Source organism: Ammospiza caudacuta, chromosome 11, assembly GCF_027887145.1.
Source record: "Ammospiza caudacuta isolate bAmmCau1 chromosome 11, bAmmCau1.pri, whole genome shotgun sequence".
NCBI lineage: Eukaryota > Metazoa > Chordata > Aves > Passeriformes > Passerellidae > Ammospiza > Ammospiza caudacuta.
In genome coordinates this window covers 26,859,761-26,885,035 of record NC_080603.1, presented here as the reverse complement: position 1 = coordinate 26,885,035, position 25,275 = coordinate 26,859,761, and the positions used below count along the sequence as shown (strand labels likewise).

Below are 25,275 nucleotides of genomic sequence, written 5' to 3'. Positions count from 1 at the left end.
GTCAGAACTGTTTGGAATCTGACAGCAAAATTAGAATTCCTTAACCAGAATTCCTTCATTCACCCCTTCCGTCATTCCTTTTATTTACACCGATGCTCAGGGATAGGCATCAAAACGGCCCCGGGACCGCTCCAGGAGGGTTCCACGGACGCAGTCACGTTCTCCGGTGTCCGCTGGGGAATTCACCCAGCAGGCGCACAGCAGGTTCAGTGTCCAAGGCCGGGATGGACCTGGTCGATGGAAGGTGTCCCTGCCCATGGCAGGGGTGGGACGGGATGGGCTTTAAGCTCCCAGCGCAAAGCAGGCAGCGATCCCATGGTACCACAGGATGCTCACGCACAAACCCCACTCACTGCAGGGCTCTGATTGTCTTTACCCTGATAACAGAGCAAAATGCGCTGTCACACCCCAAAGCCCGCGGGGTGCGTGGCTCTCGGGCCGTGTCCCCGCCGTGTCCCCGGCCCGCCCCCGACCCCGCCGGCGCTCCTCCCCTTCCGCCGGAGCGGCCGTGCCAGGCGGCTCCTCCTCCCGCGGGCGGCATTAGCTCATCGGCCGCGGCTCCTCGCGGCCCTTTCTTCGCGCTGCCCGCCGCCCCCATGGCCCTGTGCAACGGGGACACCAAGGTCAGTGCTGCGGCCGCGGGGCGCGGGGCTGCGGCCCGGCCCGGCCCGGCCCGGCCCGGCCGGGCACATGGCGGGGCCCGCGGCCCGGGAGGGGAGCGGGACCGCCCGCGCTGCAGCCGCAGCCCCGGCTGCTCGCGGAGCGCTAATTCATTAATTAACTGATTAACCCCCCGAGCGGGGCTGTTCTAACCCTAACCCCGCCCGGCCGTGTCCCCGCTCGCAGCGGGGCCGGGGGCTCGGTTCGTCCAGCGGCACGGGCAGGGCTCCCCGCCCCAGCCCCGGCCCGGGTGTCCCACACCGCCCGTGTCCCGCTGCGGGGACGGGGCGGCCGCGTGTCCGTGTGTCCGTGTGGGCCGGGCACAGCGGGGCACGGAGCGAGCCGTGCGCCGCGGGAACTTCTAGCGCTTTCTGATAATGCAACTTCCCACCGAGCTGCCTCCAGCCGCTGCTGTGGCGGGATAAAGGACTTGTTCTGGTTTCTTTATCGAGTTTGGGAAAATCCGTGTCTCGGGGTTCGGGCGCTCGGCTCTGGGAGCCCGCTTGGTCCCCTGTAAGTTTCTGACGCGCTTTCCCTTGGCCGTGCTCGCAACCTCCCCTCCTGGCCGGGGCTGCTCCTCTCCTCCCTCCTTCTCGGCTCCATATCTCGTTTGCAAGAAGCTGTGCCTCTGGAGGGGTTTTGAGTGCTCGCTTTGTCCCTGTGTGAGTGTTCTGGCCCGTTTTTCCCCGGCCGTGGTCAGAGCCTCCTTTCCTGGCCGGGGCTGCTCCTGGGGCTCCGGTTGTCCCTGGCCATGGGGTGTGCAGCTCCGGTTCTCCTGGCCATGGGATGTGCAGCTCCGGTTGTCCCTGGCCATGGGGTGTGCGGCTCCGGTTGTCCCTGGCCATGGGGTGTGCGGCTCCGGTTGTCCCTGGCCATGGGGTGTGCAGCTCCGGTTCTCCTGGCCATGGGATGTGCAGCTCCGGTTGTCCCTGGCCATGGGGTGTGCGGCTCCGGTTGTCCCGGGCCATGGGGTGTGCGGCTCCGGTTGTCCCTGGCCATGGGGTGTGCGGCTCCGGTTGTCCCTGGCCATGGGATGTGCGGCTCCGGTTGTCCCTGGCCATGGGGTGTGCAGCTCCGGTTCTCCCTGGCCATGGGATGTGCAGCTCCGGTTCTCCTGGCCATGGGATGTGCAGCTCCGGTTCTCCTGGCCATGGGATGTGCAGCTCCGGTTCTCCCTGGCCATGGGATATGCAGCTCTGGTTCCCCTGGCTATGGGATGTGCAGCTCCGGCTCATCCTGCAGAGTGAGAGCAGATTGTGCAGGGAAAGGCTCCTGCTCCTCCTGCAGCCCACCTACACCTGCAGGACACACCTGTCTGCTAAAGCTTCCCTGATAGAAAGATTTGGGGGCTCTTGTCCTGCTCCTGGGGATGGCCTGAGTTTGAGGGAGCTGCTTTCCTGTTATGCTGTGAAATATGAGTGAGTATTCTTAGACCTGCTTAATTTCAATACCACAGGGAAACAGTTAAACTCTTGTAAAACCTGTGCTAGCCTGAAAGTGCAAAATCAAGGTCCTGGTTTTGGTTTGTTCTGAGTTACCAGTGTGGGTGACAGCTCAGGGCCGGGGGCTCGGGCAGAGGAGCTGCTGCTGCTTTCCAGTACTCCAGCATGGGACTGGTCTGTATGGAAATGTGGTTTATAAATTGCATTAATGACCAAGCATGTGGGTGTGTGAAATGTTTAAAATCCCCTGATTCTGCACAAGTGGGCTGCTAGGAGCTTGCACACTGAGTTTAAGGCACTAGGTAGGTATGTGAGGAACAGGATTTGTGGTGTCTGTGGCTGGTAACTCAAGCCTGATTCCAGTTCTACCTCAGCTCACTGGAGAACTTGGAATTATTTGGTTTTGGCACAGAAGAACGGCAGTGATGGAAGATTTTGCTCTCCAGTGTTAGCGTGGTGGAGCTGAGGTGGTGATGAGGCTGGCAGCACAGCTGGGGTGACACACAGCTCAGGTGCCACCTTGGTGCCATGTCCCAGGTCTGTGGTGTTCAGGGTGACTTGTGAGTTGAGTTAGCTGAATAGAGACTTTCTTCTCTCAGCGTGCCCACGCTTTTAGCCCTGTTTTCAGTCCCACTCTGGGACAGCAGCGTGGTGCCTCTGCCCTGTGCCACCTGGGACAGGTGTCAGAGCAGCTCCCACAGCCGGTCTCAAACCAGCGTGTTCTCCTGACTTTTGTGTGATAGACCAGAGGACGAGGAGCTCTAGTTGTACCTGCACTGAGGGGAAAGGAGCTTTCATTGGAGGCTGTCAGCCCCAGCAGGAGGAGGTGCTGGCCCCATAAGCCCCGTCTGTCCCTGCAGGAGCTGGGCTGTCTGGTGTCCTCTAAATCTGCTGGCACACCCTGGTGTGCAGGGCTCAGCTGCCGTGCTGGCTGCACAGGAACAGCATCTGTTCCTTTTGGATTTCATCAAGTGGCGTTTGCCATGGTAAACTGGGGTTTAAAACCCTAGCCTTGGAACTGTGCCCTTAAATAAGTGAAGCCAGATCCTGTGATGACTTTTCTGCCCTTTTTCCTTTCCTCTTTTTGCCTGTGATTTGTGGTGGTGTGTGTTGGGCTCTCTTAGTCCTGCACCCCCTTAATATTCTACTTGTCTGGTGAGTTCAGAGGAGTCTGGATTGCTGTCCTGCCTCTGAGGGAGGTGCAGGTTCAGGACAGAGACCAAACCATGCTGCTTTAACAGTGCTCCTCAAGCTACTCCTGATGTAACTTCAGCCTCTGTCTGTTTTCACACTCCTGTCTCCCTCCCACCTGTTAACTCATGCCCCCATTAACCACACCTGCCTGCCCAAAGCATCTCGGGGCAGGGCACTGAAAACCAGATTTATTTATTTATCAGCTACAGGTGTGGATGCTTGGCTATCAGTCCAGCTGAGCTGACACCAACAGTACCTTCTGTTTAGTCTTTTTTGGTGAGGAGGCTGCAGAGCTCTTGCCCTAAATGACACAACCTACTGCTCTGAAACACTTAAAGGCTTGAAATAAAAACATAGCACTGCCAGGAATAGTGTTTTCCCCAAGATGGGCTCAGGAAAGCATGAGGATATTGGTCTGTCTTGCAGGAGCTGCTAATTTAGAAATTGCCAGGTGAAAATGCCCAGAATCACTGTAACAGTATTTCCCTCCCTGCCCTGGAAGGGAGGACAGCTCTAGTGACTCTGCCTCGCTGGGGCTGAGGCTGCTGAAGTCTGCCCCCTTCCAGCATGTGCACTTTTTGTTGTGTAACCCAGGACTAAATGTCATTAAGAGCTCCCCATCAGGCAACTTGGCTGCCAGCTGAAGGGCAAAAATTAAACATCTGAGTTTAACCTGGATTTAGGCTTTTGAGGGATTTAGCACTATTTTTTTTCCCCACTTATGTCCTTTAATTAAGATAAAACCTCTTGCAGCTGGTGTGAACTTTGGACATTTCCAGTGTGTTTGTTGGGAGGCTGTGTCCCAGCAGGGTGATGCTCTCCAGAATCACCTGTGGCTGGGTTCCTGCCCCAGGTGGACATGGCTGAGCAGCAGTGATGGGAACACAGGCCAGTCCTGGGTTGGAGGTTCTGATGGTTTGGAGCAGGCAGCAGAGCCACTCCAGCCTGCCATCAGGAAAACTTGAAATGGAGCTCCAAGGTGTTTGGAGGCAGCATTTGCCAAAGCAAAACCCTTCCCAGTTTGTCCTTCACCAAGCTACATTGGCATGGACAGGGTAAGCTTTAGGTTAGGGGAAGAACACCTTGACAGAATTCAGTTCTTTAGGCAGCAGATTTTTGGTGTTGCAGCATGGCTGTTGATTCTTCCCTGGAGATGCTTCCAATGGAATAGCTGCTCTCTCCACAAGTTTCTTTAAATGAGGAAACTGGGCCTTGTGTATTTTAGCATTCCTTCATGTTTGGCTGAAGTTGGCCAGGCAGTTCAGGCATGAGGGGCTCAGAGGGAACCACTGCTTTGTTCTGACATGCAGTCTGCTCAGATGCTGCACTCAAAATGTGTGGGTTTTTTTCTTTTTTTAATCTTTTAGCAGGGACATTTGTTCTCAATTTCCCCTTTTTATTCTCTCCAGGAGGTAATGTCAAGTGAAGTTCAGCATATGAGCCAGCGTGACGGGGGGAAAACATTTTTTGTTTGGTTTTGTGCTGTTTTGCCTGAGAAAAAGGCTGGTGCTCTCAGTTCTCATGGGCTGTGCTGGGGTTTGTGTGGAACTGGAAAATGGAAAGAGATGGAGAGGCTGCAGATGGTGATCAGGGCATATGAGCTCTTGCTTGTGGAAAGCTCTGCCTTCATTAGATCATTAGCATTTTTCTTCCCTAATTTGTGCCCTGTTTGGTTTGGGGGATGTCATGCCTGTGTGTCTGCTTGGGGTGCATGATCTGTGCTGGTGTCCAGTACCTTTATCTCGCAAGTGCCTCAACTGCTCCTTATAATCGTCAAGATTTTGTTTGGTTTTTATGCATTTTGAAGTTTCTTGGCCGGTCTTTGTCATTTTTATCATAAATTAGCATAGCTAATCAGCAAAGCCTTGCACATGTTACTTGTTAAAGAGATCTGGCTTAGTCAATGGGCTGTCAGTGTAAAGCCAGAGAAGGTTTAGACTGGATATCAAGAGACATTTCCTGACAGAAACGTTTGTAAAGCGTTTGAGGGGCTGCCCAGGGTAGTGATGGGGCCACCATCCCTGAGAGGTTCTGAAAATGTGTGCAAGCAGCACGTGAGGGCACAGTTCAGTGGTGACCAGAGTGATGGAGCTGGGTGGACAGCTGGACTCTGGCCACTCACAGGGGCCTTTGCCAGCCTCATATGTCAGTGACCCTGTGGGATTGCTGGGTGGGTGTGGATGACTTGGTGGGACATGGGTGTGGGTGACCCCATGGGATTGCTGGGTGGGTGTGGGTGACCCTACAGGATTGTTGACCTGGATATTGGTGGTTCCATGGGATTTCTAACGTGGGTGTTGGTATTCCTGTGGGATTGCTGGTGTGCATGGCTCTGTGGGATTTCTGACATGGGTGTCAGTGGTTCCGTGGGATTTCTGACCTGGGTGTTGGTGATTCTGTGGGATTGCTGAGGGGTGTGGGTGACTTGGTGGGACATGGGTATTAGTGACCCCATGGGATTGCTGAGTGGGTGTGGGTGATTCTGTGGGATTGCTAGTGTGTGGCTCTGTGGGATTGCTGAGTGGGTGTCAGCAGTTCCATGGGGTTTCTGACGTGGGTGTCAGCAGTTCCATGGGGTTTCTGACGTGGGTGTCAGCAGTTCCATGGGGTTTCTGACGTGGGTGTCAGCAGTTCCATGGGGTTTCTGACGTGGGTGTCAGCAGTTCCATGGGGTTTCTGACGTGGGTGTCAGCAGTTCCATGGGGTTTCTGACGTGGGTGTCAGCAGTTCCATGGGGTTTCTGACATGGGTGTCAGCAGTTCCATGGGATTTCTGACATGGATGTCAGCAGTTCCATGGGGTTTCTGACGTGGGTGTCAGCAGTTCCATGGGGTTTCTGACGTGGGTGTCAGCAGTCCATGGGATTTCTGACGTGGGTGTCAGCAGTTCCATGGGATTTCTGACATGGATGTCAGCAGTTCCATGGGGTTTCTGATGTGGGTGTCAGCGGTTCCATGGGGTTTCTGACATGGGTGTCAGCAGTCCATGGGATTTCTGACATGGATGTCAGCAGTTCCATGGGGTTTCTGCCGCGGGTGTGGGTGACCCCATGGGATTGCTGAGTGAGTGTGGGTGATTCTGTGGGATTGCTGAGTGGACGTTGGTGGTTCCATGGGGTTTCTGACATGGGTGTCAGCGGTTCCATGGGGCTTCTGACGTGGGTGTGAGCAGTTCCATGGGGTTTCTGACGTGGGTGACCCCATGGGATTGCCGTTGGCAGCCCGAGAACGCCGGGGCAGAGCTCAAGGATGGGCAGCACCACTACGAGGGCGCCGTGGTGATCCTGGACGCGGGCGCGCAGTACGGCAAGGTCATCGACCGCCGCGTGCGCGAGCTCTTCGTGCAGTCCGAGATCTTCCCGCTGGAGACGCCGGCCTTCGCCATCCGCGAGCAGGGCTTCAGGTACGTCTGCCCTTCCCTGCCATCCTCCTGTTCCCTGCTCACCCTCCTGCCCCTTCCCTGCTCTCTGTTCCCTGCTCACCGCCTGGGTCATTCCCTGCCGTCTGTTCCATGCTCACCACCTGAGCAGCAGCTCTAATGTTGCAATAAAGCACACAGAACTCCATTTCTTCACATAGGGAAAGCCAATTCTTTATTCATGTAACTCATTTTATGTCATTTTCATGGACCTTGTGTCCAGCTCCAAGTGGCTGGTAGTTTTCTTGCCCAATTAATTCATTGGTTCAAAGGTGTTTTTGTGTGTGCGTGGTAAGATTCTCTCTTCACCCAGGTGTTTACATTTTTCTAAGATTCTCTCTTCACCCAGGTGTTTACATTTTTCTAAGATTCTCTCTTCACCCAGGTGTTTACATTTTTCATTGTGGATTTTTATGGGACAGATCTTGTTATTACAGGTGCAACCTATTTTTCTTACTAGACTAGGTTGTTGTGCTAACTGCTTCTGTGCATGGAGTTATTTGGAGCAGGAGCACCAGCAGCCACAGAGGGGAGTTCAGGCTCTTCATGGCACTCCAGGGTCAGGAGATGCACTGTGTCTCCAGGCTGACCAGGAGTGCCTGTGCAGGAGCTGCAGGGACGAGCTTTCAGGGTGGTTTCAGGATGGTAAAACTGCACCCACATCAGCTGTGCTGGTTCCAGAGCTGGCCTGGAGATGCCAGCAGGCAGGGGAACAAATGCTGCCCCTTCCAGCTCCATTCCCCTGGCTGGAGGGGCTGCAGGTGGCCTTGGTGCCAGGCTGGTCCCGCAGGGCTGTTCCTGTTGGTGGCACAGGCAGCAGTGGGCAGCACAGCTCCTGCTCCTGCTGCTCAGAGCCAGAACAACTCTGCTCTGTTAATCCCATTTGTGCACGTCCTGTCTGGTTTGGTTTTGCACTCCTTGCTCAGAACAAGTTTGATGTTCTCTGTGAAACAAACAGTTCTGAGTCCAAGGTCTGGTACAGCCCTGCTCCATCCCAGCACGAGGCCAGAAGTGTTGCCCAACTGATGCTTCTGCAGTTCATGGTCCTGGAGATCACTGTGGTTTGCAAAAACTCTCTCTTCCCCTTTGAGATAATATAATTTTCTTTTCTAGGGTGAAGTATTAACTCCAAACCCTACATGATCACGTGTATTGTGCTTGTAATTCTCAGCTTGCTGCTAATGCCATTTCTGCATAACCAGAGTGGATGAAGGGACTTTTTTTCCAGCAGATTTAGGAGTTAGGGAGTGTATTTTTTGACTGCAGGTCTCCTCTAGATGTCACAGACTTCATAAATTATGTGTATATATATACACACATATATAAAAATATATATCTTGGTGCTAATACTCTACATTTGTCCCAACCATCCTGCTTCACTTATCATAGCTGCTGGTTGGCTATGAGAAATTTAAAATACACACTTTTTATGATGGTTTATATTTGACTTTGTTTAAACTGGGGAAATCCTTGCCTGAAAACCTGCTGGGTCTGACAGCAAAAATCAAGTTACATGTAATGATATCTGTGTTAAAATGAAGTCTGTTAGAAAGTGTCAGTTCTAAGAGTGGTATGAGACAGTGCCAGTGCTTACAGTAAATAGATTAAGGTAACCAGTGTGTTTGGATTAATGATTTCTTCCTGTTCTGTCTGCAGAGCCATCATCATATCTGGAGGACCAAACTCTGTGTATGCAGAAGATGCACCATGGTTCGACCCAGCCATATTCACAATAGGAAAACCAGTGCTTGGCATCTGCTATGGCATGCAGGTGCTCTTGGGGACAGCACAGGGTCCTTGGGGCTGGGACACACCTCCAGGAGCCCGTGCAGCCATGAAATGTGCCTGTCCACAGCCTCCCTCAGGCTCATTTCTGCGTGGGCTGCAGGGGCAGTGCTGGGGGAGCCACAGCAGCGTCCATGGATGAGCTGAGCTTGCTGTGTGCTCCTCTCCTGGCTCTGCCTTACCTTGGAATGGCCCTAAACTGAAGGATGTGAGTTAGTGATTAGGGAGAAGCTCTTCCCTGGGAGGGTGGGAAATCCCTGGCACAGGGATCCCCTGGATCCCTGGCAGTGCCCAAGGCCAGGCTGGACAGGGCTGGGATCCACCTGGGGCTCACAAAAAAAAGAAATAACCCTTACTTCCCTTTGGAGACTCTCTGGTGGGCCTGCAGGGATCTGGTAGATCCCAGCTGAGCAAAACCAACTTCCAGGGAGACAAGGGCTGCTTTAGGTGCATGACTTCTGATCCTGCATCTTGGCTTCTCCAGGGTTACTCCAAAAATAAAACCAAGGGAATAAAGTTAGGTTTTTGATGTGGCCTCAGGTACTCAGCTGGTTTGCAGAGCAGCCATTTCTGAGGGAAGGGGCTGCACACTATGGAATATACATAATTTTGCAAATCTCTGCCTGTGGGATTCTGCTCCCTGTGTGTGGCAGTGCCCCCAGCTGTGCTGGCAGAGGGGAATGAGCCCAGTACAGAGCCAGGATTAATTCTGAAGGAAATCCTTATAGCTTTGGGATGAGGTGAGGGATGGAGCAGGTGGGGAGGTGCTTTCTGATGGCTCCCTTTGCTCTCAGATTATGAACAAGGTGTTTGGAGGTGAGGGTGGGGTGCTTTCTGATGGATCCCTTTGCTCTCAGATGATGAACAAGGTGTTTGGAGGTGAGGGTGGGGTGTTTTCTCATGGCTCCCTTTGCTCTCAGATGATGAACAAGGTGTTTGGAGGGACGGTGCACAAGAAGAGCGTTCGGGAGGACGGAGTGTTCAGCATCACCCTGGACAACACCTGCTCACTGTTCAGGTGCACACACATTTCCACTTATCAAAACACTATCAGCCTGGGAAGGGCTGTCTGCATTAGAGGAAGGTTTTTTGGTTTTTTTTTTTTTAACTGAGAAATTAGCTGATAATTTCTAATAAAACTTTTACAAGTGTGGTCACAAATAAGCAGGTTACTCACTGCAATAAATACTTTGGAATAACTTTCCAGTTGGCTCTAAAAAAGCAGGTGTATTTGCTGGGAGTATTGTATAAACTCCTTATTTCAGAGTCTTCACTGAGACACTGTAAGTGCACCATGATCTGAGAATATTTGAGTTAAGCTCTTGTCTGCTGCTGTGCACTGCTCTTGTATTTGTTGTTTGGTGCCCACCCACTTTTGGAAAGGGCACAGAAAATCCAAACCTATTCCTCTTCCACCTTCCTTTAAAACTGCTTTGTGATGTTTTATAAACCAGAATTAGATTTCTTGATAATTCTGTGGATGGCTTTGAAGTTCCTTGTGAAAAGTCTGACAGTTTACTCATCCCTGCTGCTCCAGTTTTATCACCTTCCCTCTGTAGGGCTCCTGCAGAGCTGTCTGATGTGCCCAAATTGCCCTGAAAACACCTAGTTTTGAACAAGAAAGGTTCACTTTGTTGAAATGAAAAGCAAGACTCCCAGTATCCTGACTGACTCCAGGTGGCTCCCCTTGTCCCAGAGGGGACCTCAGTCCTGGGGTGTGTGTAAGGAGAAAGCCACAAACCCTTCAGAATCAATGTCAGTTCCCTCCTGCAGGAGGGGTGTGTTGGACAGAGACTTGGGCAGCTTCCCAGGAGGCATCTCAGAGCTGCAGATGGCTGTTCCTGGGAGGAAATGCTGCAGACATTTCAGATGTCCTGCTCTGTCTGTGGAGATGTGCTTTTGTTGGAATCCCTCAGGGCATCTCTTGGAAAGGCACAGAGTTAGGGCTTTGTTCTTCCTTGAATTGATTCTGGTTTTTAATCCTGGTTTAGAGGCCTTCAGAAGGAAGAGCTTGTGCTCCTCACTCATGGAGATAGCGTGGATAAAGTGGCTGATGGATTCAAAGTGGTGGCACAGTCTGGGAACATCATAGCAGGTATTTATTTTATCCTGAATTTGTCTTCTGATAATGTTTGGTAAGGAATTATGGCAGACAGGAGTTAGAACCAAATGGGAACAGAGTAATAGCCCTTGTTATTTGATTGCCAAATAAATGGATTGGTTTTAACAATTTCTGGAGTGTGTTTGTATGTCAAGCTGTCACGATTATAAAGAAATAGACTTTAAAAGCAATGGTCCTGATTTAAATGTGGTTAAAGTTAACATTATTTATACAGTTTATATTGTTTTAAAGCATGCATGTGTTGATTGTCTTAGAAATAAAATCTCCTGTGCCCTTAAGGCAGGGGAGAGGGGACCTGCACTGTGGTGTGCAGTGCCAGTGGGGTTTGGGCTGTGCACTGTCACAGTACAAGTCAGGCACTGTTTAATTATTAAAGCTTTATTAACTTGTTACTGTATTTAATATTGCATGAATGTTCAACTGAGCAGGAATAATGTAGGTACTGAAAGCAGGGCTTTAACATCACACAGAGATTGTCACAGGAAATTGTGGGACATTAGAATTTGGGGTTTGAAAGCCGCTGCAGTTACCCAGTCCCAAAGAGCCACTTTGAGTCTCCTGCTTGACTTGGCTATGCCTATTTTTGTTTTGTCATGTGTACCAGGCATAGCAAACGAGTCTAAAAAGCTGTATGGAGCACAGTTCCACCCCGAGGTGAGCCTGACAGTGAATGGGAAGATGATCCTGAAGAATTTCCTCTACGACATCGCGGGCTGCAGCGGCACCTTCACCGTGGAGAACAGGGAGCTCCAGTGCATCCAGGACATCAAGGACAAAGTGGGCTCCTCGAAGGTCCTGGTGAGTGGGGGCACAGCTGGGGGCTGGTTTGCACTGGCTGGGGTTGGTGTGGGGAGCTGTGGTGGTTTGGGTGCTGCACACCCAGGTTTTGGGGGAGTCGCGCTGTGACTGTTCTCAGGGGTCTGAGGGTGAGGGAAGAGATGAGGATCTGACTCCATGTTTCACAAGGCTTGATTTATTATTTTACTGCATATATTACATTAAAACTGTACTAAAAGAATAGAAGAAAGGATTTCATCAGAAGGCTAGCTAAGAATAGAAAAGAAAGAATGATAACAAAGGCTTGTGGCTCGGACAGAGAGTCTGAGCCAGCTGACTGTGATTGGCCATTAATTAAAAACAACCACATGAGACCAATCCCAGATGCACCTGTTGCATTCCACAGCAGCAGATAACCATTTTGTTCCTGAGGCCTCTGAGCTTCTCAGGAGTCAAAATCCTAAGGAAAGGGTTTTTCATAAAAGATGTCTGTGACATGGCGCGGCTGGGGCAGTGTGTGTTCGCTGCAGGTGGGTGCCGTGCTCACCCTCCTGGCTGCTGTGTTCACCCTCCCGGGTGCTGTGCTGACCCCCTGCCCCCAGGCCGGCTGTGACAGGGTGTGACAGGCTGTTTGTGTCCCTCAGGTGCTGCTCAGCGGCGGCGTGGACTCCACGGTGTGCACGGCGCTGCTGAACCGCGCGCTGAACCGCGAGCAGGTCATCGCCGTGCACATCGACAACGGCTTCATGCGCAAGAGGGAGAGCCAGGCCGTGGAGGAGGCCCTCAGGAAGCTGGGCATCCACGTCAAAGGTACCTCCTCCTGCTCCCTGCTCCTTCCCGCACTGCCACCTGTGCTGCTTTCCCCAGAACCTGCCCCGGGGGTTGGGTTTGTTGGGCTGCTGTTCCAGACTCTGGTACCAAGGCAGGGTCGGTGATGTGGAGCCACCTGAACCTGAGCACAGAGCTTAAACCTGGAGTGTTAGGCCTTGTTTCCGTGATGGGAGCACACAGTGAGCTGCCCCATCTCCTTAGATGTTGGTGTGTGTGCAGGTGGGGCACAGCAGAGCAGTGGATTTGTGCCTTGGTCACTTCTCTGATCCTGTTCAGCTGCCACAGACCTCACTGCATTTCCACCTTTTCCAGTATCCCGATTAACACTTTGGGCTTCATTCCTTATCCTGAGTCTCTTTCTTTGTCAGCTGTGAGCTCATTTGGGTGACTGAATGCTACTGTAGGCAAAATTACTTTCAGAGCATTTTTTCTTGCTTTGAAAGAGGTGCATTTTAATTGTTTTTGGGGTTACTTTTGAGAACAAGGTGTTGATTGGTCAAAGGCTGCACTCAATGACCTGGGAGGTCTTTTCCAGCCTTTTTGATTCTGTGAGGGAGTTCCTGAGAGAGCAGACAGTGCCCAGACATGGCTGATGAGAAGGCTCAGAGGTTTTTGGTACCTCAGGTGTGAGGAGGTCAGAGAAGACCAAGTTTGTGCTGCGTGGTGAACTCCTGAGCCAGAGCTGCCTCTCCTGGGGCTCCCTGCCTTGCCCAGGGGCTCTCCTGTGTCCTGGCACTGTGCAGTGTTTCCCACTGGCACAGTGCAGCCTGGGCTGCAGTGTCCTCAGCTGCATTCTAAACACATTTTTCTACATTTATCTTTTTCTTTTTTTTTAGTGGAAAATCCACGTCTTATTCTTGCAGTCTGTGAAGCAATAAACCTGGGCTCTGGCAGGCAGCCAGAGGAGCAAATTGAGGGAATCCCCTTGCTGCAAGTGCTCCTTGTGTAGGTCAGGGAGTTCAGTGCTGGTGAAGGATGCCAGAGAGCCTCCCAGCTGATCTCTGGGTTGGGAGCCTCTCTGAATTAAGTGGCATAATGTAGCATGAGTAAATAGTGCATCATTTAATTTTGGTTGCAGAAAGGCCTTGGGGAAACACTGTCTGTAAACTGTTTAAAGCAAGTAAATTATAATCTGAGAGGGAAGCAAGAACTGGACTTGCATCCAGTTTTGTGGCTGCCTAATCTCACAGTATGGAAAAAGTAATAGGTTAATAAGAGAAATAAAAGGCTCTTGTTAAAATTAGTTTTTGAGGTATTGAGCAGCCCTTTTCAATGCAGTTAATAGTCAAAGGAAATTATTTTTATTTGTTGGGGATTTTTTTTAAAGCAATAAAGTGAAACTTCTATTTTGTAACCTGCACAAAAATCTTTATTGATTTTGTAAAAGCCCCAAAAACTCCCTGTGATTTCCTGCAGTGGTGAATGCAGCCCATTCATTCTATAATGGCACAACGACTCTGCCCATCTCAGATGAGGACAGAACTCCACGTAAAAGAATTAGCAAGACCTTAAATATGACTACAAGTCCTGAAGAAAAGAGGAAAATTATCGGTGACACCTTTGTTAAGGTAATGCTTACTTGTTGTTTGGTTGAAGTTCTAAATACTGTGATTCCTGGGTACATCTTTGAGTGTTTAATCAGTGGTGGTGTTTAATTAGTGGGTGCTTGTGTGAGCTGTGGATGACTCCAGAAGCCTTTGGGAAAGACAGGAGAATATTTAATGGGCACTGATGTTCCTGTGCTCTGGGAGTGTTTTCTCCATTTTCTGCTCAACACGAGGTGGGGTTACAGGAGTGTTTCAGCAGTGGGACAGGGGCATCATGAGCTTGCTGGTTGGTTGTGCTTTTCCAGCTCCCCGCTGTAAAATTCATTCATTCTTGAGACCTTTGAGAGCCCCAAAACGACGGAGCTCTGACTCTTTGTGCCCCTGCTGCAGATTGCCAACGAGGTCATCGGGGAGATGAACCTGAAGCCCGAGGAGGTGTTCCTTGCTCAGGGCACCCTGAGGCCTGACCTGATCGAGAGCGCTTCCCTGGTGGCCAGCGGCAAGGCGGAGGTGATCAAAACCCACCACAACGACACCGAGCTGATCCGCAAGCTGCGCGAGGAGGTGAGCCCGGGCTGTGCTGCCTCTGCACAGCCAGCACCAAAACAGGGGCTGTGCTGCTGCCTCTGCCAGGGCCAGCACCAAAACAGGGGCTGTGCTGCTGCCTCTGCACAGCCAGCACCAAAACAGGGGCTGTGCTGCTGCCTCTGCACAGCCAGCACCAAAACAGGGACTGTGCTGCCGCTGCCTCTGCACAGCCAGCACCAAAACAGGGGCTGTGCTGCTGCTGCCTCTGCACAGCCAGCACCAAAACAGGGGCTGTGCTGCTGCCTCTGCACAGCCAGCACCAAAACAGGGGCTGTGCTGCTGCCTCTGCACAGCCAGCACCAAAACAGGGGCTGTGCTGCTGCCTCTGCCAGGGCCAGCACCAAAACAGGGGCTGTGCTGCTGCCTCTGCCAGGGCCAGCACCAAAACAGGGGCTGTGCTGCTGCCTCTGCCAGGGCCAGCACCAAAACAGGGGCTGTGCTGCTGCCTCTGCCAGGGCCAGCACCAAAACCAGGGACTGTGCTGCTGCCTCTGCACAGCCAGCACCAAAACAGGGGCTCTGCTGCTGCTGGCACTGCCTCTGCCACAGTGTGTGGCACACCTCTGCTGGGTGTGTGGCAGTGCCAGCACCAAAACCAGGGAGTGTGCTGGCACTGCCACACACCCAGCACCCAAAGCAGGGGCTGCTGCTGCCTCTGCCACTAATGGCTCTGACAAGGCCCCTGAGAGTCCATTGTCATTTGTAATTCATTGCATTGCTTCTGTTTATCAGAGAAACCAACTGAGGGTCTGTTCATGTGCAGTCCAAAAAGCCCTTTAAACGCCTTTCTGTGCACAGCCCATTAGTGTTAGCATGTCAAGCAGAGGTGAGAGGCTGCCTGGTTTGGTTTTCTGGCTCTGGAATGGTGAGTTCTCTAACTGTGTTAAACTCAGATCCAGCGCAGCAGAGAGACCTCACCCACTTCATCTGGAAGGTGGAAGGTGCTCAGTTACCAACTCCCCACAGGAGACAACTAATAATCCCATTTCTAATACTGATCTCTGCACAAAGTGCTTTCAGGGCTTTGGGGTTGGTCTGAGCACCCAGCAGGGACAAGAAAGGTCTGAATTCCTGCAGGCAGAGCCAGCTTGGCCTTACAGCTCTGTCTGCTCTGCTGGAGCCTCGGGCTCTGGCACAACCTGGGGCTGCCTGGTCTCACCCTCTGTCCTCAGCTGTTCTACAAAGCCCACGTTCACTTGGGATTTCTTTCCAGTGTTTGTGGAATCGTTGGCACTGGTGCTGTGAGCTCAGGCTGGTTTAGGTGCCAGAACCTGAACATTTGAGGCTTTTTGTTTGGATATGTGAGCTGGAGTGTAAATTGCCTTTTATTTAATTTCTTTTTCTTTTTTAGGGTAAAGTAATAGAGCCGCTGAAAGACTTCCACAAAGATGAGGTGCGAGTGCTGGGCAGAGAGCTCGGTCTGCCCGAGGAGCTGGTGTCCAGGCATCCCTTCCCAGGTGTGGGGCCGGGGGGTCACAGCAGTGCTCTTCAGCACTCCAGAGTCACTGCAGTGTAAAACTGATCTTCAAACACAGAAAAAAATCTATTTCAATTATCATATAAGCACAGTCTTTCAGGAAAGATGGCTTGAGAGCTGCTTGATAAATATACATCATGTTTAATGATTGAGCTTTGGTGGGAGAAGTTCTCAGTAAGTGCAGTGAGCTCTGCCTGAGCTGCCACGTGGATCTGAGCTGGAATAATGCTCTGGCCCTGCCTTTCCAAGGGGCATTTGCTGTCTTGAAAGTAAATACTCAACATTTCCAACACTAGAAAACAGCGAAGTTGGCAATTGTGGGTTGGTTTCTTTCTGTCCTTGAGGATATTTAGACAGCTGAAGCTTAGACAGAATGTCAGAATGCACAGGATTCAGTGACTGACTCAGTGTTCCACCCTTTCAGCTGAAAACCAGCTTCTGTTATTTGGTATAATATCTCTTCAATGTTGCTTTGCAGGGCCTGGCCTAGCAATCAGAGTGATCTGTGCTGAGGAACCTTACGTGTGCAAAGACTTCCCAGAGACAAACAACATCTTGAAAATAGTGGCAGATTTTTCTGCCAGTGTGAAGAAGGTAAGGAAATCCTAAATTTTAATTTTGAGTGATGGTTCTGAAGTGAAATGCAGGGAGGCCTAGCCTGCTGAAAGGTTAAAAGGAGGTTTAGTCTGCTAAAAGGTTAAAAGGACTGGTTTGTGTTTGTGAGGAATGCTGCCTCCAAGTGCAGCTCAACTGAAGCTGTTCAGACTGCTACAAGTGTTTTGAACCATTCCTGGAAACAAGAACTTTTATTTACCTTTCAAATAATAAACAAATGCTGTTGTAGTTAAACTCTGTGCAGATGAGATCATGCAGTGGCAGGAAAAGCTCTTCCCTCCCGGAGGAGCTGTGACATTCTGGGTTTGCACACCTCAAAATCCCTGGGTGTGTAAATGCAAGTGCGGGAGCCAGGAGCTGGCCCTGATGCAAAACCTGGAATTTCCAGTGGCTGATGTGTGATTTCCACATCTCCTACCTGTGCTGGCCTTTGTGGTGGCTGTCAGGCATTATTGGGGTCTGCTCTGAGGTGTGAGTTCAAAACAACTTCCAGCGCCTTTTTGGTAAATCCTGAAGGGCAGGGATTTCCATCTGCCTTTCCTTTAAAAGATGGAATTGTGGTGCCATCAAACTGGGAAGTGCAGCTTTGTGAGGGAGAAAATGAGCACAGGAAAAGAGCTTTCCCTATGGCCTTGGAGAGCTTCAGCTTCAAACTCAGTGTAATCATAGAGAAGTGCTTCAGCTGATGTTTAATTGTCAGATGAGAGGTGTGCTTTGAATAGCTCCAAGGGGTGAATGTAGACTAAGCAAACAGTTATTTAAATTACAATTTTATTTGTGCCGTGCAGGGTGTGTTTGAGGGGCTGGGAGCTGTGTTTAATTTAATGTATTTAAGTTTTTGTTGCATCCTTGGCAGCCCCACACGCTGCTGCAGAGGGTGAAGGCGTGCACGAGTGAGGAGGACCAGGAGAAGCTGATGCAGATCACCAGCCTACATTCACTGAATGCCTTCTTGCTGCCCATCAAAACTGTGGGAGTGCAGGTACAGGGCTGGTCCCAGGAGTGCAGGGAGCTGGGCAGGCCTGGGGAGCCCCTGTGCAGCTGCAGGGCTGGCAATGCAGGGAAAGCTGTGCCAGCCTGTCCTGGTGGCTGCAGGGGCTGTGCCAGCCTGTCCTGGGCATTCAGCGTGTGCTGAATGTTGTCCCCAGCTGTGCTGCTGTCACCTGCATGGGCAGGAGGGGCTGTGGGTGGCTGTGGCAGCAGAGCTGGCACTCAGAGTGTCTGTCTGTCCGTCCCCAGGGTGACTGTCGCTCCTACAGCTACGTCTGTGGCATCTCCAGCAAGGATGCCCCACACTGGGAATCCCTCATGTTCCTTGCCAGGCTCATCCCACGCATGTGCCACAACATCAACAGGTGAGTATTGATCTGTCTTTATTTTTAATTGTCTAATTCATATGTGGAACTTCACCATGTGCAGACATTTCTCTGTTTAATCTGGGGTGTGATATTTTTATATGTTGGACAGGTGTCTCATACAGAGGTCACAAATACACAATAAATCAAAATATGGATTTATTCCCAGCTTGAAAAGAAATTGCTGGCCTATATCCTTGGATTAGGCAGCCCCACTATAATTTATGCAGATCCCTTCTGCAAGGCTCCGGGCTGGGGCTGAGCTGTGATGTGCTGCACTTTGCTTTGCCTTTGTGTCAGGAAGGGATTTGTGAGGGGCTGTCAGCTCTGATGCACAGGGAGGCTCCAAAGCTGGCCAGTTTGATGTCAGCTGAGCTCTCTGAGGATACATTTCCTGCCCACTCCAGTCCGTGACTTCTCCAGCAGCTGAAGGTGCTGAGACATAAAAATCAGCTCTGGGGAATTATACCCTCCTTGCTTGGCTGTGGGATTTCTGCCAGAACTGCTTAGAATTGCTTATAGCAAAACTTCATTTTCTCACATAAGTGACACCTACTGACAGAGCTTTTACTCTGAAAGGTGAGAGCAGGAATTGCAAGGCACCTGTTTAAATTAAGTGCAGAGGGGACAAAAGAAGGCGTAAATCAGGATTGCCTGTGCAGTTCCAGAGTGTGTCAGAAAATGAAAATAAAAGCCAGTTTGTGGCTTCAGAGCACTGCTGATTGCTTTAAGCTCTGCTGGGTTTGGCAGTGCCCTCCTGAGCATCCCACAGCTCTGGGAGCTCTTTGATGTCCCCAGGCTCTTTGCAGGCTCCTCTGCTGTTCCAGGCACACTGAGGAGGCTCCTGCCCAGCTGGCTTTGCATTCCACACAGAAATCCACAGCACACACTGGCACATCTGTGTGTTTTGGTAGTCCTGGTCTGTGTCTGCAGGCCCACACATGGGAGCACCTCGTGGTGAGCCCATGCACGAGGCCACTCCAGCTCTGCAGCTTCTGAGACACGAGGAATGACATTAAACACACGAAGCTGATGTGACTGCTCTGAATTTAGGAGGTGTTTTGTTGCGGACGTGCTTCTGCAGATGCATAAATTGCAGTTAGTGCCCTGTGCTGAAGCCCTCATTAACCATGAGGCGCAGCATTTACTGGGGGTTGGTGCTTTGCTGTTCAGGGCTGTGAGCAGGATGGAGCCTGGTGCTGTTCCCCAGCTCTGTGCTGCCCTGCCCTGTGTCTGTTCTGTGCCTTGCAGGGTGGTGTATGTGTTTGGGCCCCCTGTCAAGGAGCCCCCCACGGATGTCACCCCCACCTTCCTGACCACGGGAGTCCTCAGCACTTTACGGCAAGCTGACTTCGAGGCTCACAACATTCTCAGGGAGTCTGGTAGGTGCTCCACCTCGTCCCAGGGTCACACCCGTGTTCCCAGGTCCCTGCAAACACACTGGGGGTCACAGAGTGGCGCTGTCAAATCTGCAGGCGGGTATTTGTGATGGTGTTCACAGGGGTCCCAGGAGGAGGGAAGAGATGAGGATCTGACTCCGTGTTTCAGAAGGCTTGATTTATTATTTTGTGATATATATTATATTAAAACTATACTAAAAGAATAGAAGAAAAGGTTTCATCAGAAGGCTAGCTAAGAATAGAAAAGAAAGAATGATAACAAAGGCTTGTGGCTCGGACAGAGAGTCTGAGCCAGCTGACTGTGATTGGCCATTAATTAAAAACAACCACATGAGACCAATCCCAGATGCACCTGTTGCATTCCACAGCAGCAGATAACCATTGTTCACATTTTGTTCCTGAGGCCTCTGAGCTTCTCAGGAGGAAAAATCCTAAGGAAAGGGTTTTTCATAAAAGATGTCTGCGACAGATATTTCCAAAGAAGTGATCAGTTAGTGGATTGACAGACCAAAAATATGATCAGTTAGTGGAATGACAGTGAAAATTTGTGGAAGCTGATAGCCAAAGGCCAGGAGTTTATTTTAGGGGATTTTGGGGACTGACTTGCTTCTTACACATCATGAAGCTCAAAGCTGTGGTGCTTCACTGCAGACTTGTGCAGGCAACCCAGTCACCCAGATCCCTTCTCTTTGCTGAGCTCAGTGTTTACCTGAGGTGAAGGAACTTGACACAGTTTTTAAATGGTGTTGGTTCTGGGCAAAGCCCAGATACCAGGTTTCTCATGGGGATGATGCTCACAGCCTGTGGTGGTTTCAGATTTCTTAACTTGAAATCAAAGCTGCAGCCCCAACCCTGCACAGCCAGGGAGTGTGGGGTCCCCTGGATGTGCTGCACAGGCAGAGCCTGGGAATAAACAGTTCTGAGGTTCAGCCTCCTCAGGTCTTTACTTAATTACCTTTGGAGATGTGATCTGTGTGGGAAGCACTGCATCAGCCCTGCCTGTATTTGCTATAAATCAAGTTGCAGCAGATCCCTCTCTCTGAGGATCCATGCTCAGTTTGCAGAGCTGTGTGAGCAGAATTTGTACAGAATTAACCTCAAAAGGCTGAGATAACACTGTTGGCTGTGTTGGTAAAGCTGTAGCTGTGTCTCACTAACTTTTGGTGACACTTGGCTCCGTGTGAATGAATTGCTCCTAAAAATAAGCCTGGAGTTGTGGCTCACTGAGAAAACCTCCCAGTGCAGCAGCTCAGGCCAGGGCTGGCACAGGGAGGGAGCTGAGTACCAGGAGCTCCTCACACCTGGATTTTGGACCTTCAGCTCCTTGGAACAGGGAAACTGGGGAGCTGTGCATTGCCTTTCTGGAGCAGATGTTGGAAAATGAGGGAAATGTCTGCAGTTACCTGCCCAGCACCAGCCAGGGGTACTGGAGAGCTGTCTCCTGAGTGTTTCAAAGAATAGTATTTCAAAGACAAAGAATAGTTCAAAGAATATTTCAAAGATTTTGTTGGGAATATCTCTTTATTGGACTTGATATGGGGACTGATAAAGCCCCCTGGTTTTATGTGATGTGGGAAGGAAAGTGGCTCTTCCATTGATTCACAGTGAATTACAGGGATAACACAGATTAGCTGGGATTTTTTCTGCGTGCCTGCAAAGGCTGAGGATCATCTCAAGTGGCAATTTATAGAATCTCAGAACGGTTTGGGTTGGAAAGGACATCAGGGATCATCTGCTCCAGGCCCTGGGGACACCTTCCACTTATCCCAGGCTGCTCCAAGCCCTGTCCAGCCTGGCCTTGGACCCTTCCAGGGATGGGGCAGCCACAGCTGCTCTGGGAGCCTGTGCCAAGGGCCCTCCCAGTGCTGGTTTGCAGCTGCAGAGCTGCAGCACTGCTGTGGGACCAGGGGGAGCAGATCCCGCAGGAACAGCTTCCGTGGGATGGGGAGCAGATCCCACGGGCTGAAGAGAGCAAGGGAGCAGCTCCCATAGGGTGAGGGAGCAGATCCTACAGGAGGTGAAGGAACAGCTCCCATGAGGTGGGGAGCAGATCCCACAGGATGGAGCACAGAATCCCACAGGGTGAGGGGAGCAGATCCCACAGGAGGTGAAGGAACAGCTCCCATGAGATGGGGAGCAGATCCCACAGGGAGAGGGGAGCAGATCCTGTAGGATGAACAGCAGATCCCACAGGATGTGAGGGGAGCAGATCCTACAGGAGGTGAAGGAACAGCTCCCATGAGGTGGGGAGCAGATCCCACAGGATGGAGCACAGAATCCCACAGGGTGAGGGGAGCAGATCCTACAGGAGGTGAAGGAGCAGATCCTGTAGGATGAGGGAGCAGATCCCACAGGATGTGAGGGGAGCAGATCCCACAGGGTGAGCAGCGCTCCTGGCTCAGAGCGGGAAGCGCAGGTGGGAGCAGTGCAGCGCTCACCGTGCCCGTGTGCCCCCCGTGTGTGCTGCAGGCTATGCTGGGAAGATCAGCCAGATGCCAATCATCCTGACCCCGCTGCACTTCGACCGGGACCCCCTGCAGAAGCAGCCCTCGTGCCAGAGGTCAGTGGTCATCAGGCCCTTCATCACCAGCGACTTCATGACGGGCATCGCCGCCACGCCGGGCGCCGAGGTGCCCGAGGAGGTGAGGGCATCCCGCAGGAGGGGTCCTGCGTGCACCCAGCACAGCGCACACAATGTGCCTGGGCTTCTCTCCTGCTGCACTGCTGAGAAATAGCAATTGATGGTTTTCTAAATACTGACCTGTCCTACGTTTGGGAACTATTGGAAAAACCCCATGTGGGTTTCAGTGTGGATACTTTACTCTGACCATAACTTATTTCATGTCTGTCCCGTGAGATATTTGCATATCAATACAGCAATGTGTTCTGTGTTTTTGTTTTGGTGCTTGATGATCTTGGACAGAGCACAAAAGGTGATTCTGGTGGAAGTAACACAGAAATACAACTTTTTGTGTGCTGGCCTCTTCTGGATGGATGCATATTCCAAATTCAGGGAGCTCGTCCCTGGAGCACTCATTGCTCCTTGGTGTTCCAGCTCCTGTTCCCCTCCTGCTGTCCCTCCTGAGCCCCTGCTCCCAACTCATCTCTCCTCTCACTGCATCTCCTCTCACCCCACTGCCTTGACCTCGAGTTTCTTGCTGTTTTTCTCTGTTATAAATAATCATTAAAAACTTGTGGTGTTCTGGGAAGCAAAACTAACAGAGTGAGGGGCTGGCAGGTGGGTATGGCAACGCAAAGGCTTTGCAGCAGAGCTGAGCTAAAATACAACCAGATAAAGAGGAAAGAATACCCCAGCCATTCCTGGGATTTGGAGTCAATTTTTGCATCATAATTGGAAACTTCCTGACATTAGGAATTTAGGAATTACTTTTCTTTGGCACTTTTGCTTTTACTGAAACTCGCAGTTTAACATCTCAGTGCCCTGTGTGCTCTGTAGGTCATTAAGAGTGCTTAAGAGTGAGGTTCAAGCTTTTCTTTTTTTCCTAACTTTATCCATGTCCAGTCAAGTACTTTGTCCCTCTGGGAATGCACTGTAGGAGTAGGATTGACTTTTTATTTTAAACACACTTGAGGAGCATCTGAGCATTGTTTAGTAATTGTATATAATTGAAGTCCTCTACTTTGAGGCAGCCTGTCCATGAAAAGAACAGCTCAGGTTGCCATGTGAGCTACTATCCCACTGTATAAAATGAGGATTCATTTGTCTTTACAAACAACCAAACACCACAAAACCCACCCCCAAACAAAAACCCTGCATTCTTCAAAATGAAAAATGGTCGTTTTAAGGATAGGTGGTAGCGTGATGGCTAAGTAATAGAGGTTATAGAGAGTAATCATATTTATGGGGGAAATAATCAAGTTTTTCTATGCAGAGCCAATGCAGTGTTAATTTGTGCTTTCACTATAAACAGAACAGCATGTCATGTAAGTGGTGTTGGGAGCTGGGGGATTTTTAAGGAGTCTGAACTTCTCGGGATCATCAAATTCTCCCCTGGAATGTTGCTGCTGACATGGATTAATTGTGAGCTCTGGAAGATGACTCTCACTGGGAAGCAGAGGTTTCCTTCCAGCTGATTTTATTCCATGTCTGGTGGCAAAGTGCTGGTCCTAACAGGCTCTGGTGTCCAGCAGAGCTGGTGTCAGCAGCTTGCCCTCCAGCCTTTCCAGGGTGATTTTTGTCATTTATAGGACAGGAAGTAACACGAGCGCACACGCCACTGTTCTCAGGGTGGAAAAGAGGGAATTTTATTTTCTGGCCCTAACATTTATAGATTTCCAAAAGTGACAGTGGATTGGAGTGCCACCTCTCCAATGACACTGGACAAACCAACAGTCCATCAAATTTCTCTTCTTTTATAAAAGAATGCAAAACAATGAGTTATTTACAGAAAGTGTGTGAGAAAGCTCGTTACATGAATGCAAACATCAGAAGGCTCAGAAAATCTTAAACAATCAGGGTGACAGATTTTCTTTGGGTCTGTTTCACACACACACGTTTTCCTGATGCTGTGTTTGCCCTGCCCCACAGGTGGTGCTGAAGATGGTGGCAGAGATCAAGAAGATCCCTGGCATCTCTCGGGTGATGTACGACCTGACATCGAAGCCGCCGGGAACCACGGAGTGGGAGTAGCTCCCTTTTCCCTCTCCAAGTACTGTGTGCAGTCTAAACCATATCAGAAACCATTCCCAGTGTTGACATGCAGTACTGTGAAAGCGTGGCTGGCGCTGCTGCAGGGCACCAGCCTGCCCTGCCGGGGCAGAGGAGCAGCCCAGGGCTCAGACTGTACGGGTAAATGACGGTGCCAGCGCTGCCAGCCAGGCCCCTCTGCTTTGCCTTTGCCTCTCCAGTGCCCCCCCGTGTCCTGTTACCTGTCATTTCGGTGTCTCTTTGTTTTTGTACACTGTGGAAAAAGAAGCAGTTTATTTACTTCTACCAAAAGCATTGTTACAGCCCGGCCGTGTAAGAGGAGTCGATTCTTTGTGACCAACCGCTTTGGGACGGATTTATTATAAATAAATATTTTGCCAAACGGAGTGGTGGGTGCTGTTGAGTGGCTGTGTGTGCCGTGTGCTGTGGCCCTGCTCTGTGCTCCTGGGCACGGCAGCAGGGGGAGCAGTGCTGGCCTCTCCTGGCACTGCTGTCCGTGTGTCTGTCCCTGCTGGGCCGCAGCAGAGCTCCCAGCTCCTCCTGCCCGTGGCAGACCTGGGCGTGCAGCTGGCAAGGCAGAGCTGCTGGGCTGTGCCTCCTGTGTCCCAGCAGGGCTTCCCTTGGACCTGCTGATGGTCCTGCAGCTGTGCTCTGGCAGGGTTTGGTGATGGTTTGTGTCCTGCAGGTTGGCTCTGACAGAGTTTTGGGGATGGTTTGTGTCCTGCACCTTTGCTCCGGCAGGGATTTGGGGTGTGCTGTGCTCAGCTCAGTCTGAGATCATCCTGGGTGTTTGTGGAGCCCTGCTCAGGGTGAGCTCCCAGCCCTGCAGCCCCTCCTGTCACTCCTGTCCTGCTGCTGGTGCTGAAGCAGTAGTTGGAGCTGGTTGCTGGGCAGGAGCTCTCTGTGTTGTGAGGCAAAGCCATTTCCATCCCACTGAGCCCCCTGTCCCAGCTGGATTCTGCCCTGGGCAGGTTCCAGGAGCCTGCTGGTGCCCCACTGGGGCAGCTGGGATGTGCACCCACCCCTCTTTCCCCTGGTTTTCAGTTCAGGCAGTTGCGTTCTGTTCAGCTGTGACATCACTGCAGTATTATGGGGTGAAATACTTGCTTTGAGCTGTTCAGTAACATGGAGAATTTCATGGCTGTGCCTCCTCTCTGCCCTTGCCTGGGTTTGTGAACTAGAATCATACTGAAAGTGTTTGTTCCATATTTTTGGTGGCACGCATTTTCCTGCTCTTACATTCCCTGCCCACACGTTATGGAAATGGGCTTTGGCAATTTCTGCTCCCAGGAAATGCCCAGCTGGTGTCAGTGTGTTATTTTGTCACTGGGGGTGTTCTGCACGAGGGGGAGGAGGTGGCACGTCCCGGGCAGTGCTCCAGGGCTGCTGGGGACACG

The 25,275-nt window shown here is 51.2% G+C and overlaps 1 protein-coding gene across 1 annotated transcript; it reads left to right on the top strand.

Annotated features, from left to right (window-relative positions):
• Window positions 1-509: 509 nt before the first annotated feature.
• GMPS (guanine monophosphate synthase) lies at window positions 510-24,258 on the top strand. The gene is made up of 16 exons (XM_058812156.1): window positions 510-623; window positions 6,517-6,698; window positions 8,370-8,484; window positions 9,419-9,516; window positions 10,490-10,593; window positions 11,225-11,418; window positions 12,042-12,207; window positions 13,645-13,796; window positions 14,166-14,339; window positions 15,714-15,819; window positions 16,318-16,433; window positions 17,311-17,436; window positions 17,694-17,809; window positions 19,061-19,191; window positions 21,679-21,851; window positions 23,759-24,258. The coding sequence occupies exons 1-16, from the start codon at window positions 597-599 to the stop codon at window positions 23,858-23,860; spliced, it is 2,082 nt and encodes a 693-aa protein (XP_058668139.1). The 5' UTR covers window positions 510-596; the 3' UTR covers window positions 23,861-24,258.
• Window positions 24,259-25,275: the final 1,017 nt, after the last annotated feature.

Coding starts and splice junctions, on each gene's coding strand:
- GMPS (XM_058812156.1), top strand. CDS start 597: ATGGCCCTGTGCAACGGGGACACCAAG. Junction 8,485..9,418: donor GCATCTGCTATGGCATGCAG/GTGCTCTTGGGG, acceptor CTTTGCTCTCAG/ATGATGAACAAGGTGTTTGG. Junction 17,810..19,060: donor ATGTGCCACAACATCAACAG/GTGAGTATTGAT, acceptor TGTGCCTTGCAG/GGTGGTGTATGTGTTTGGGC.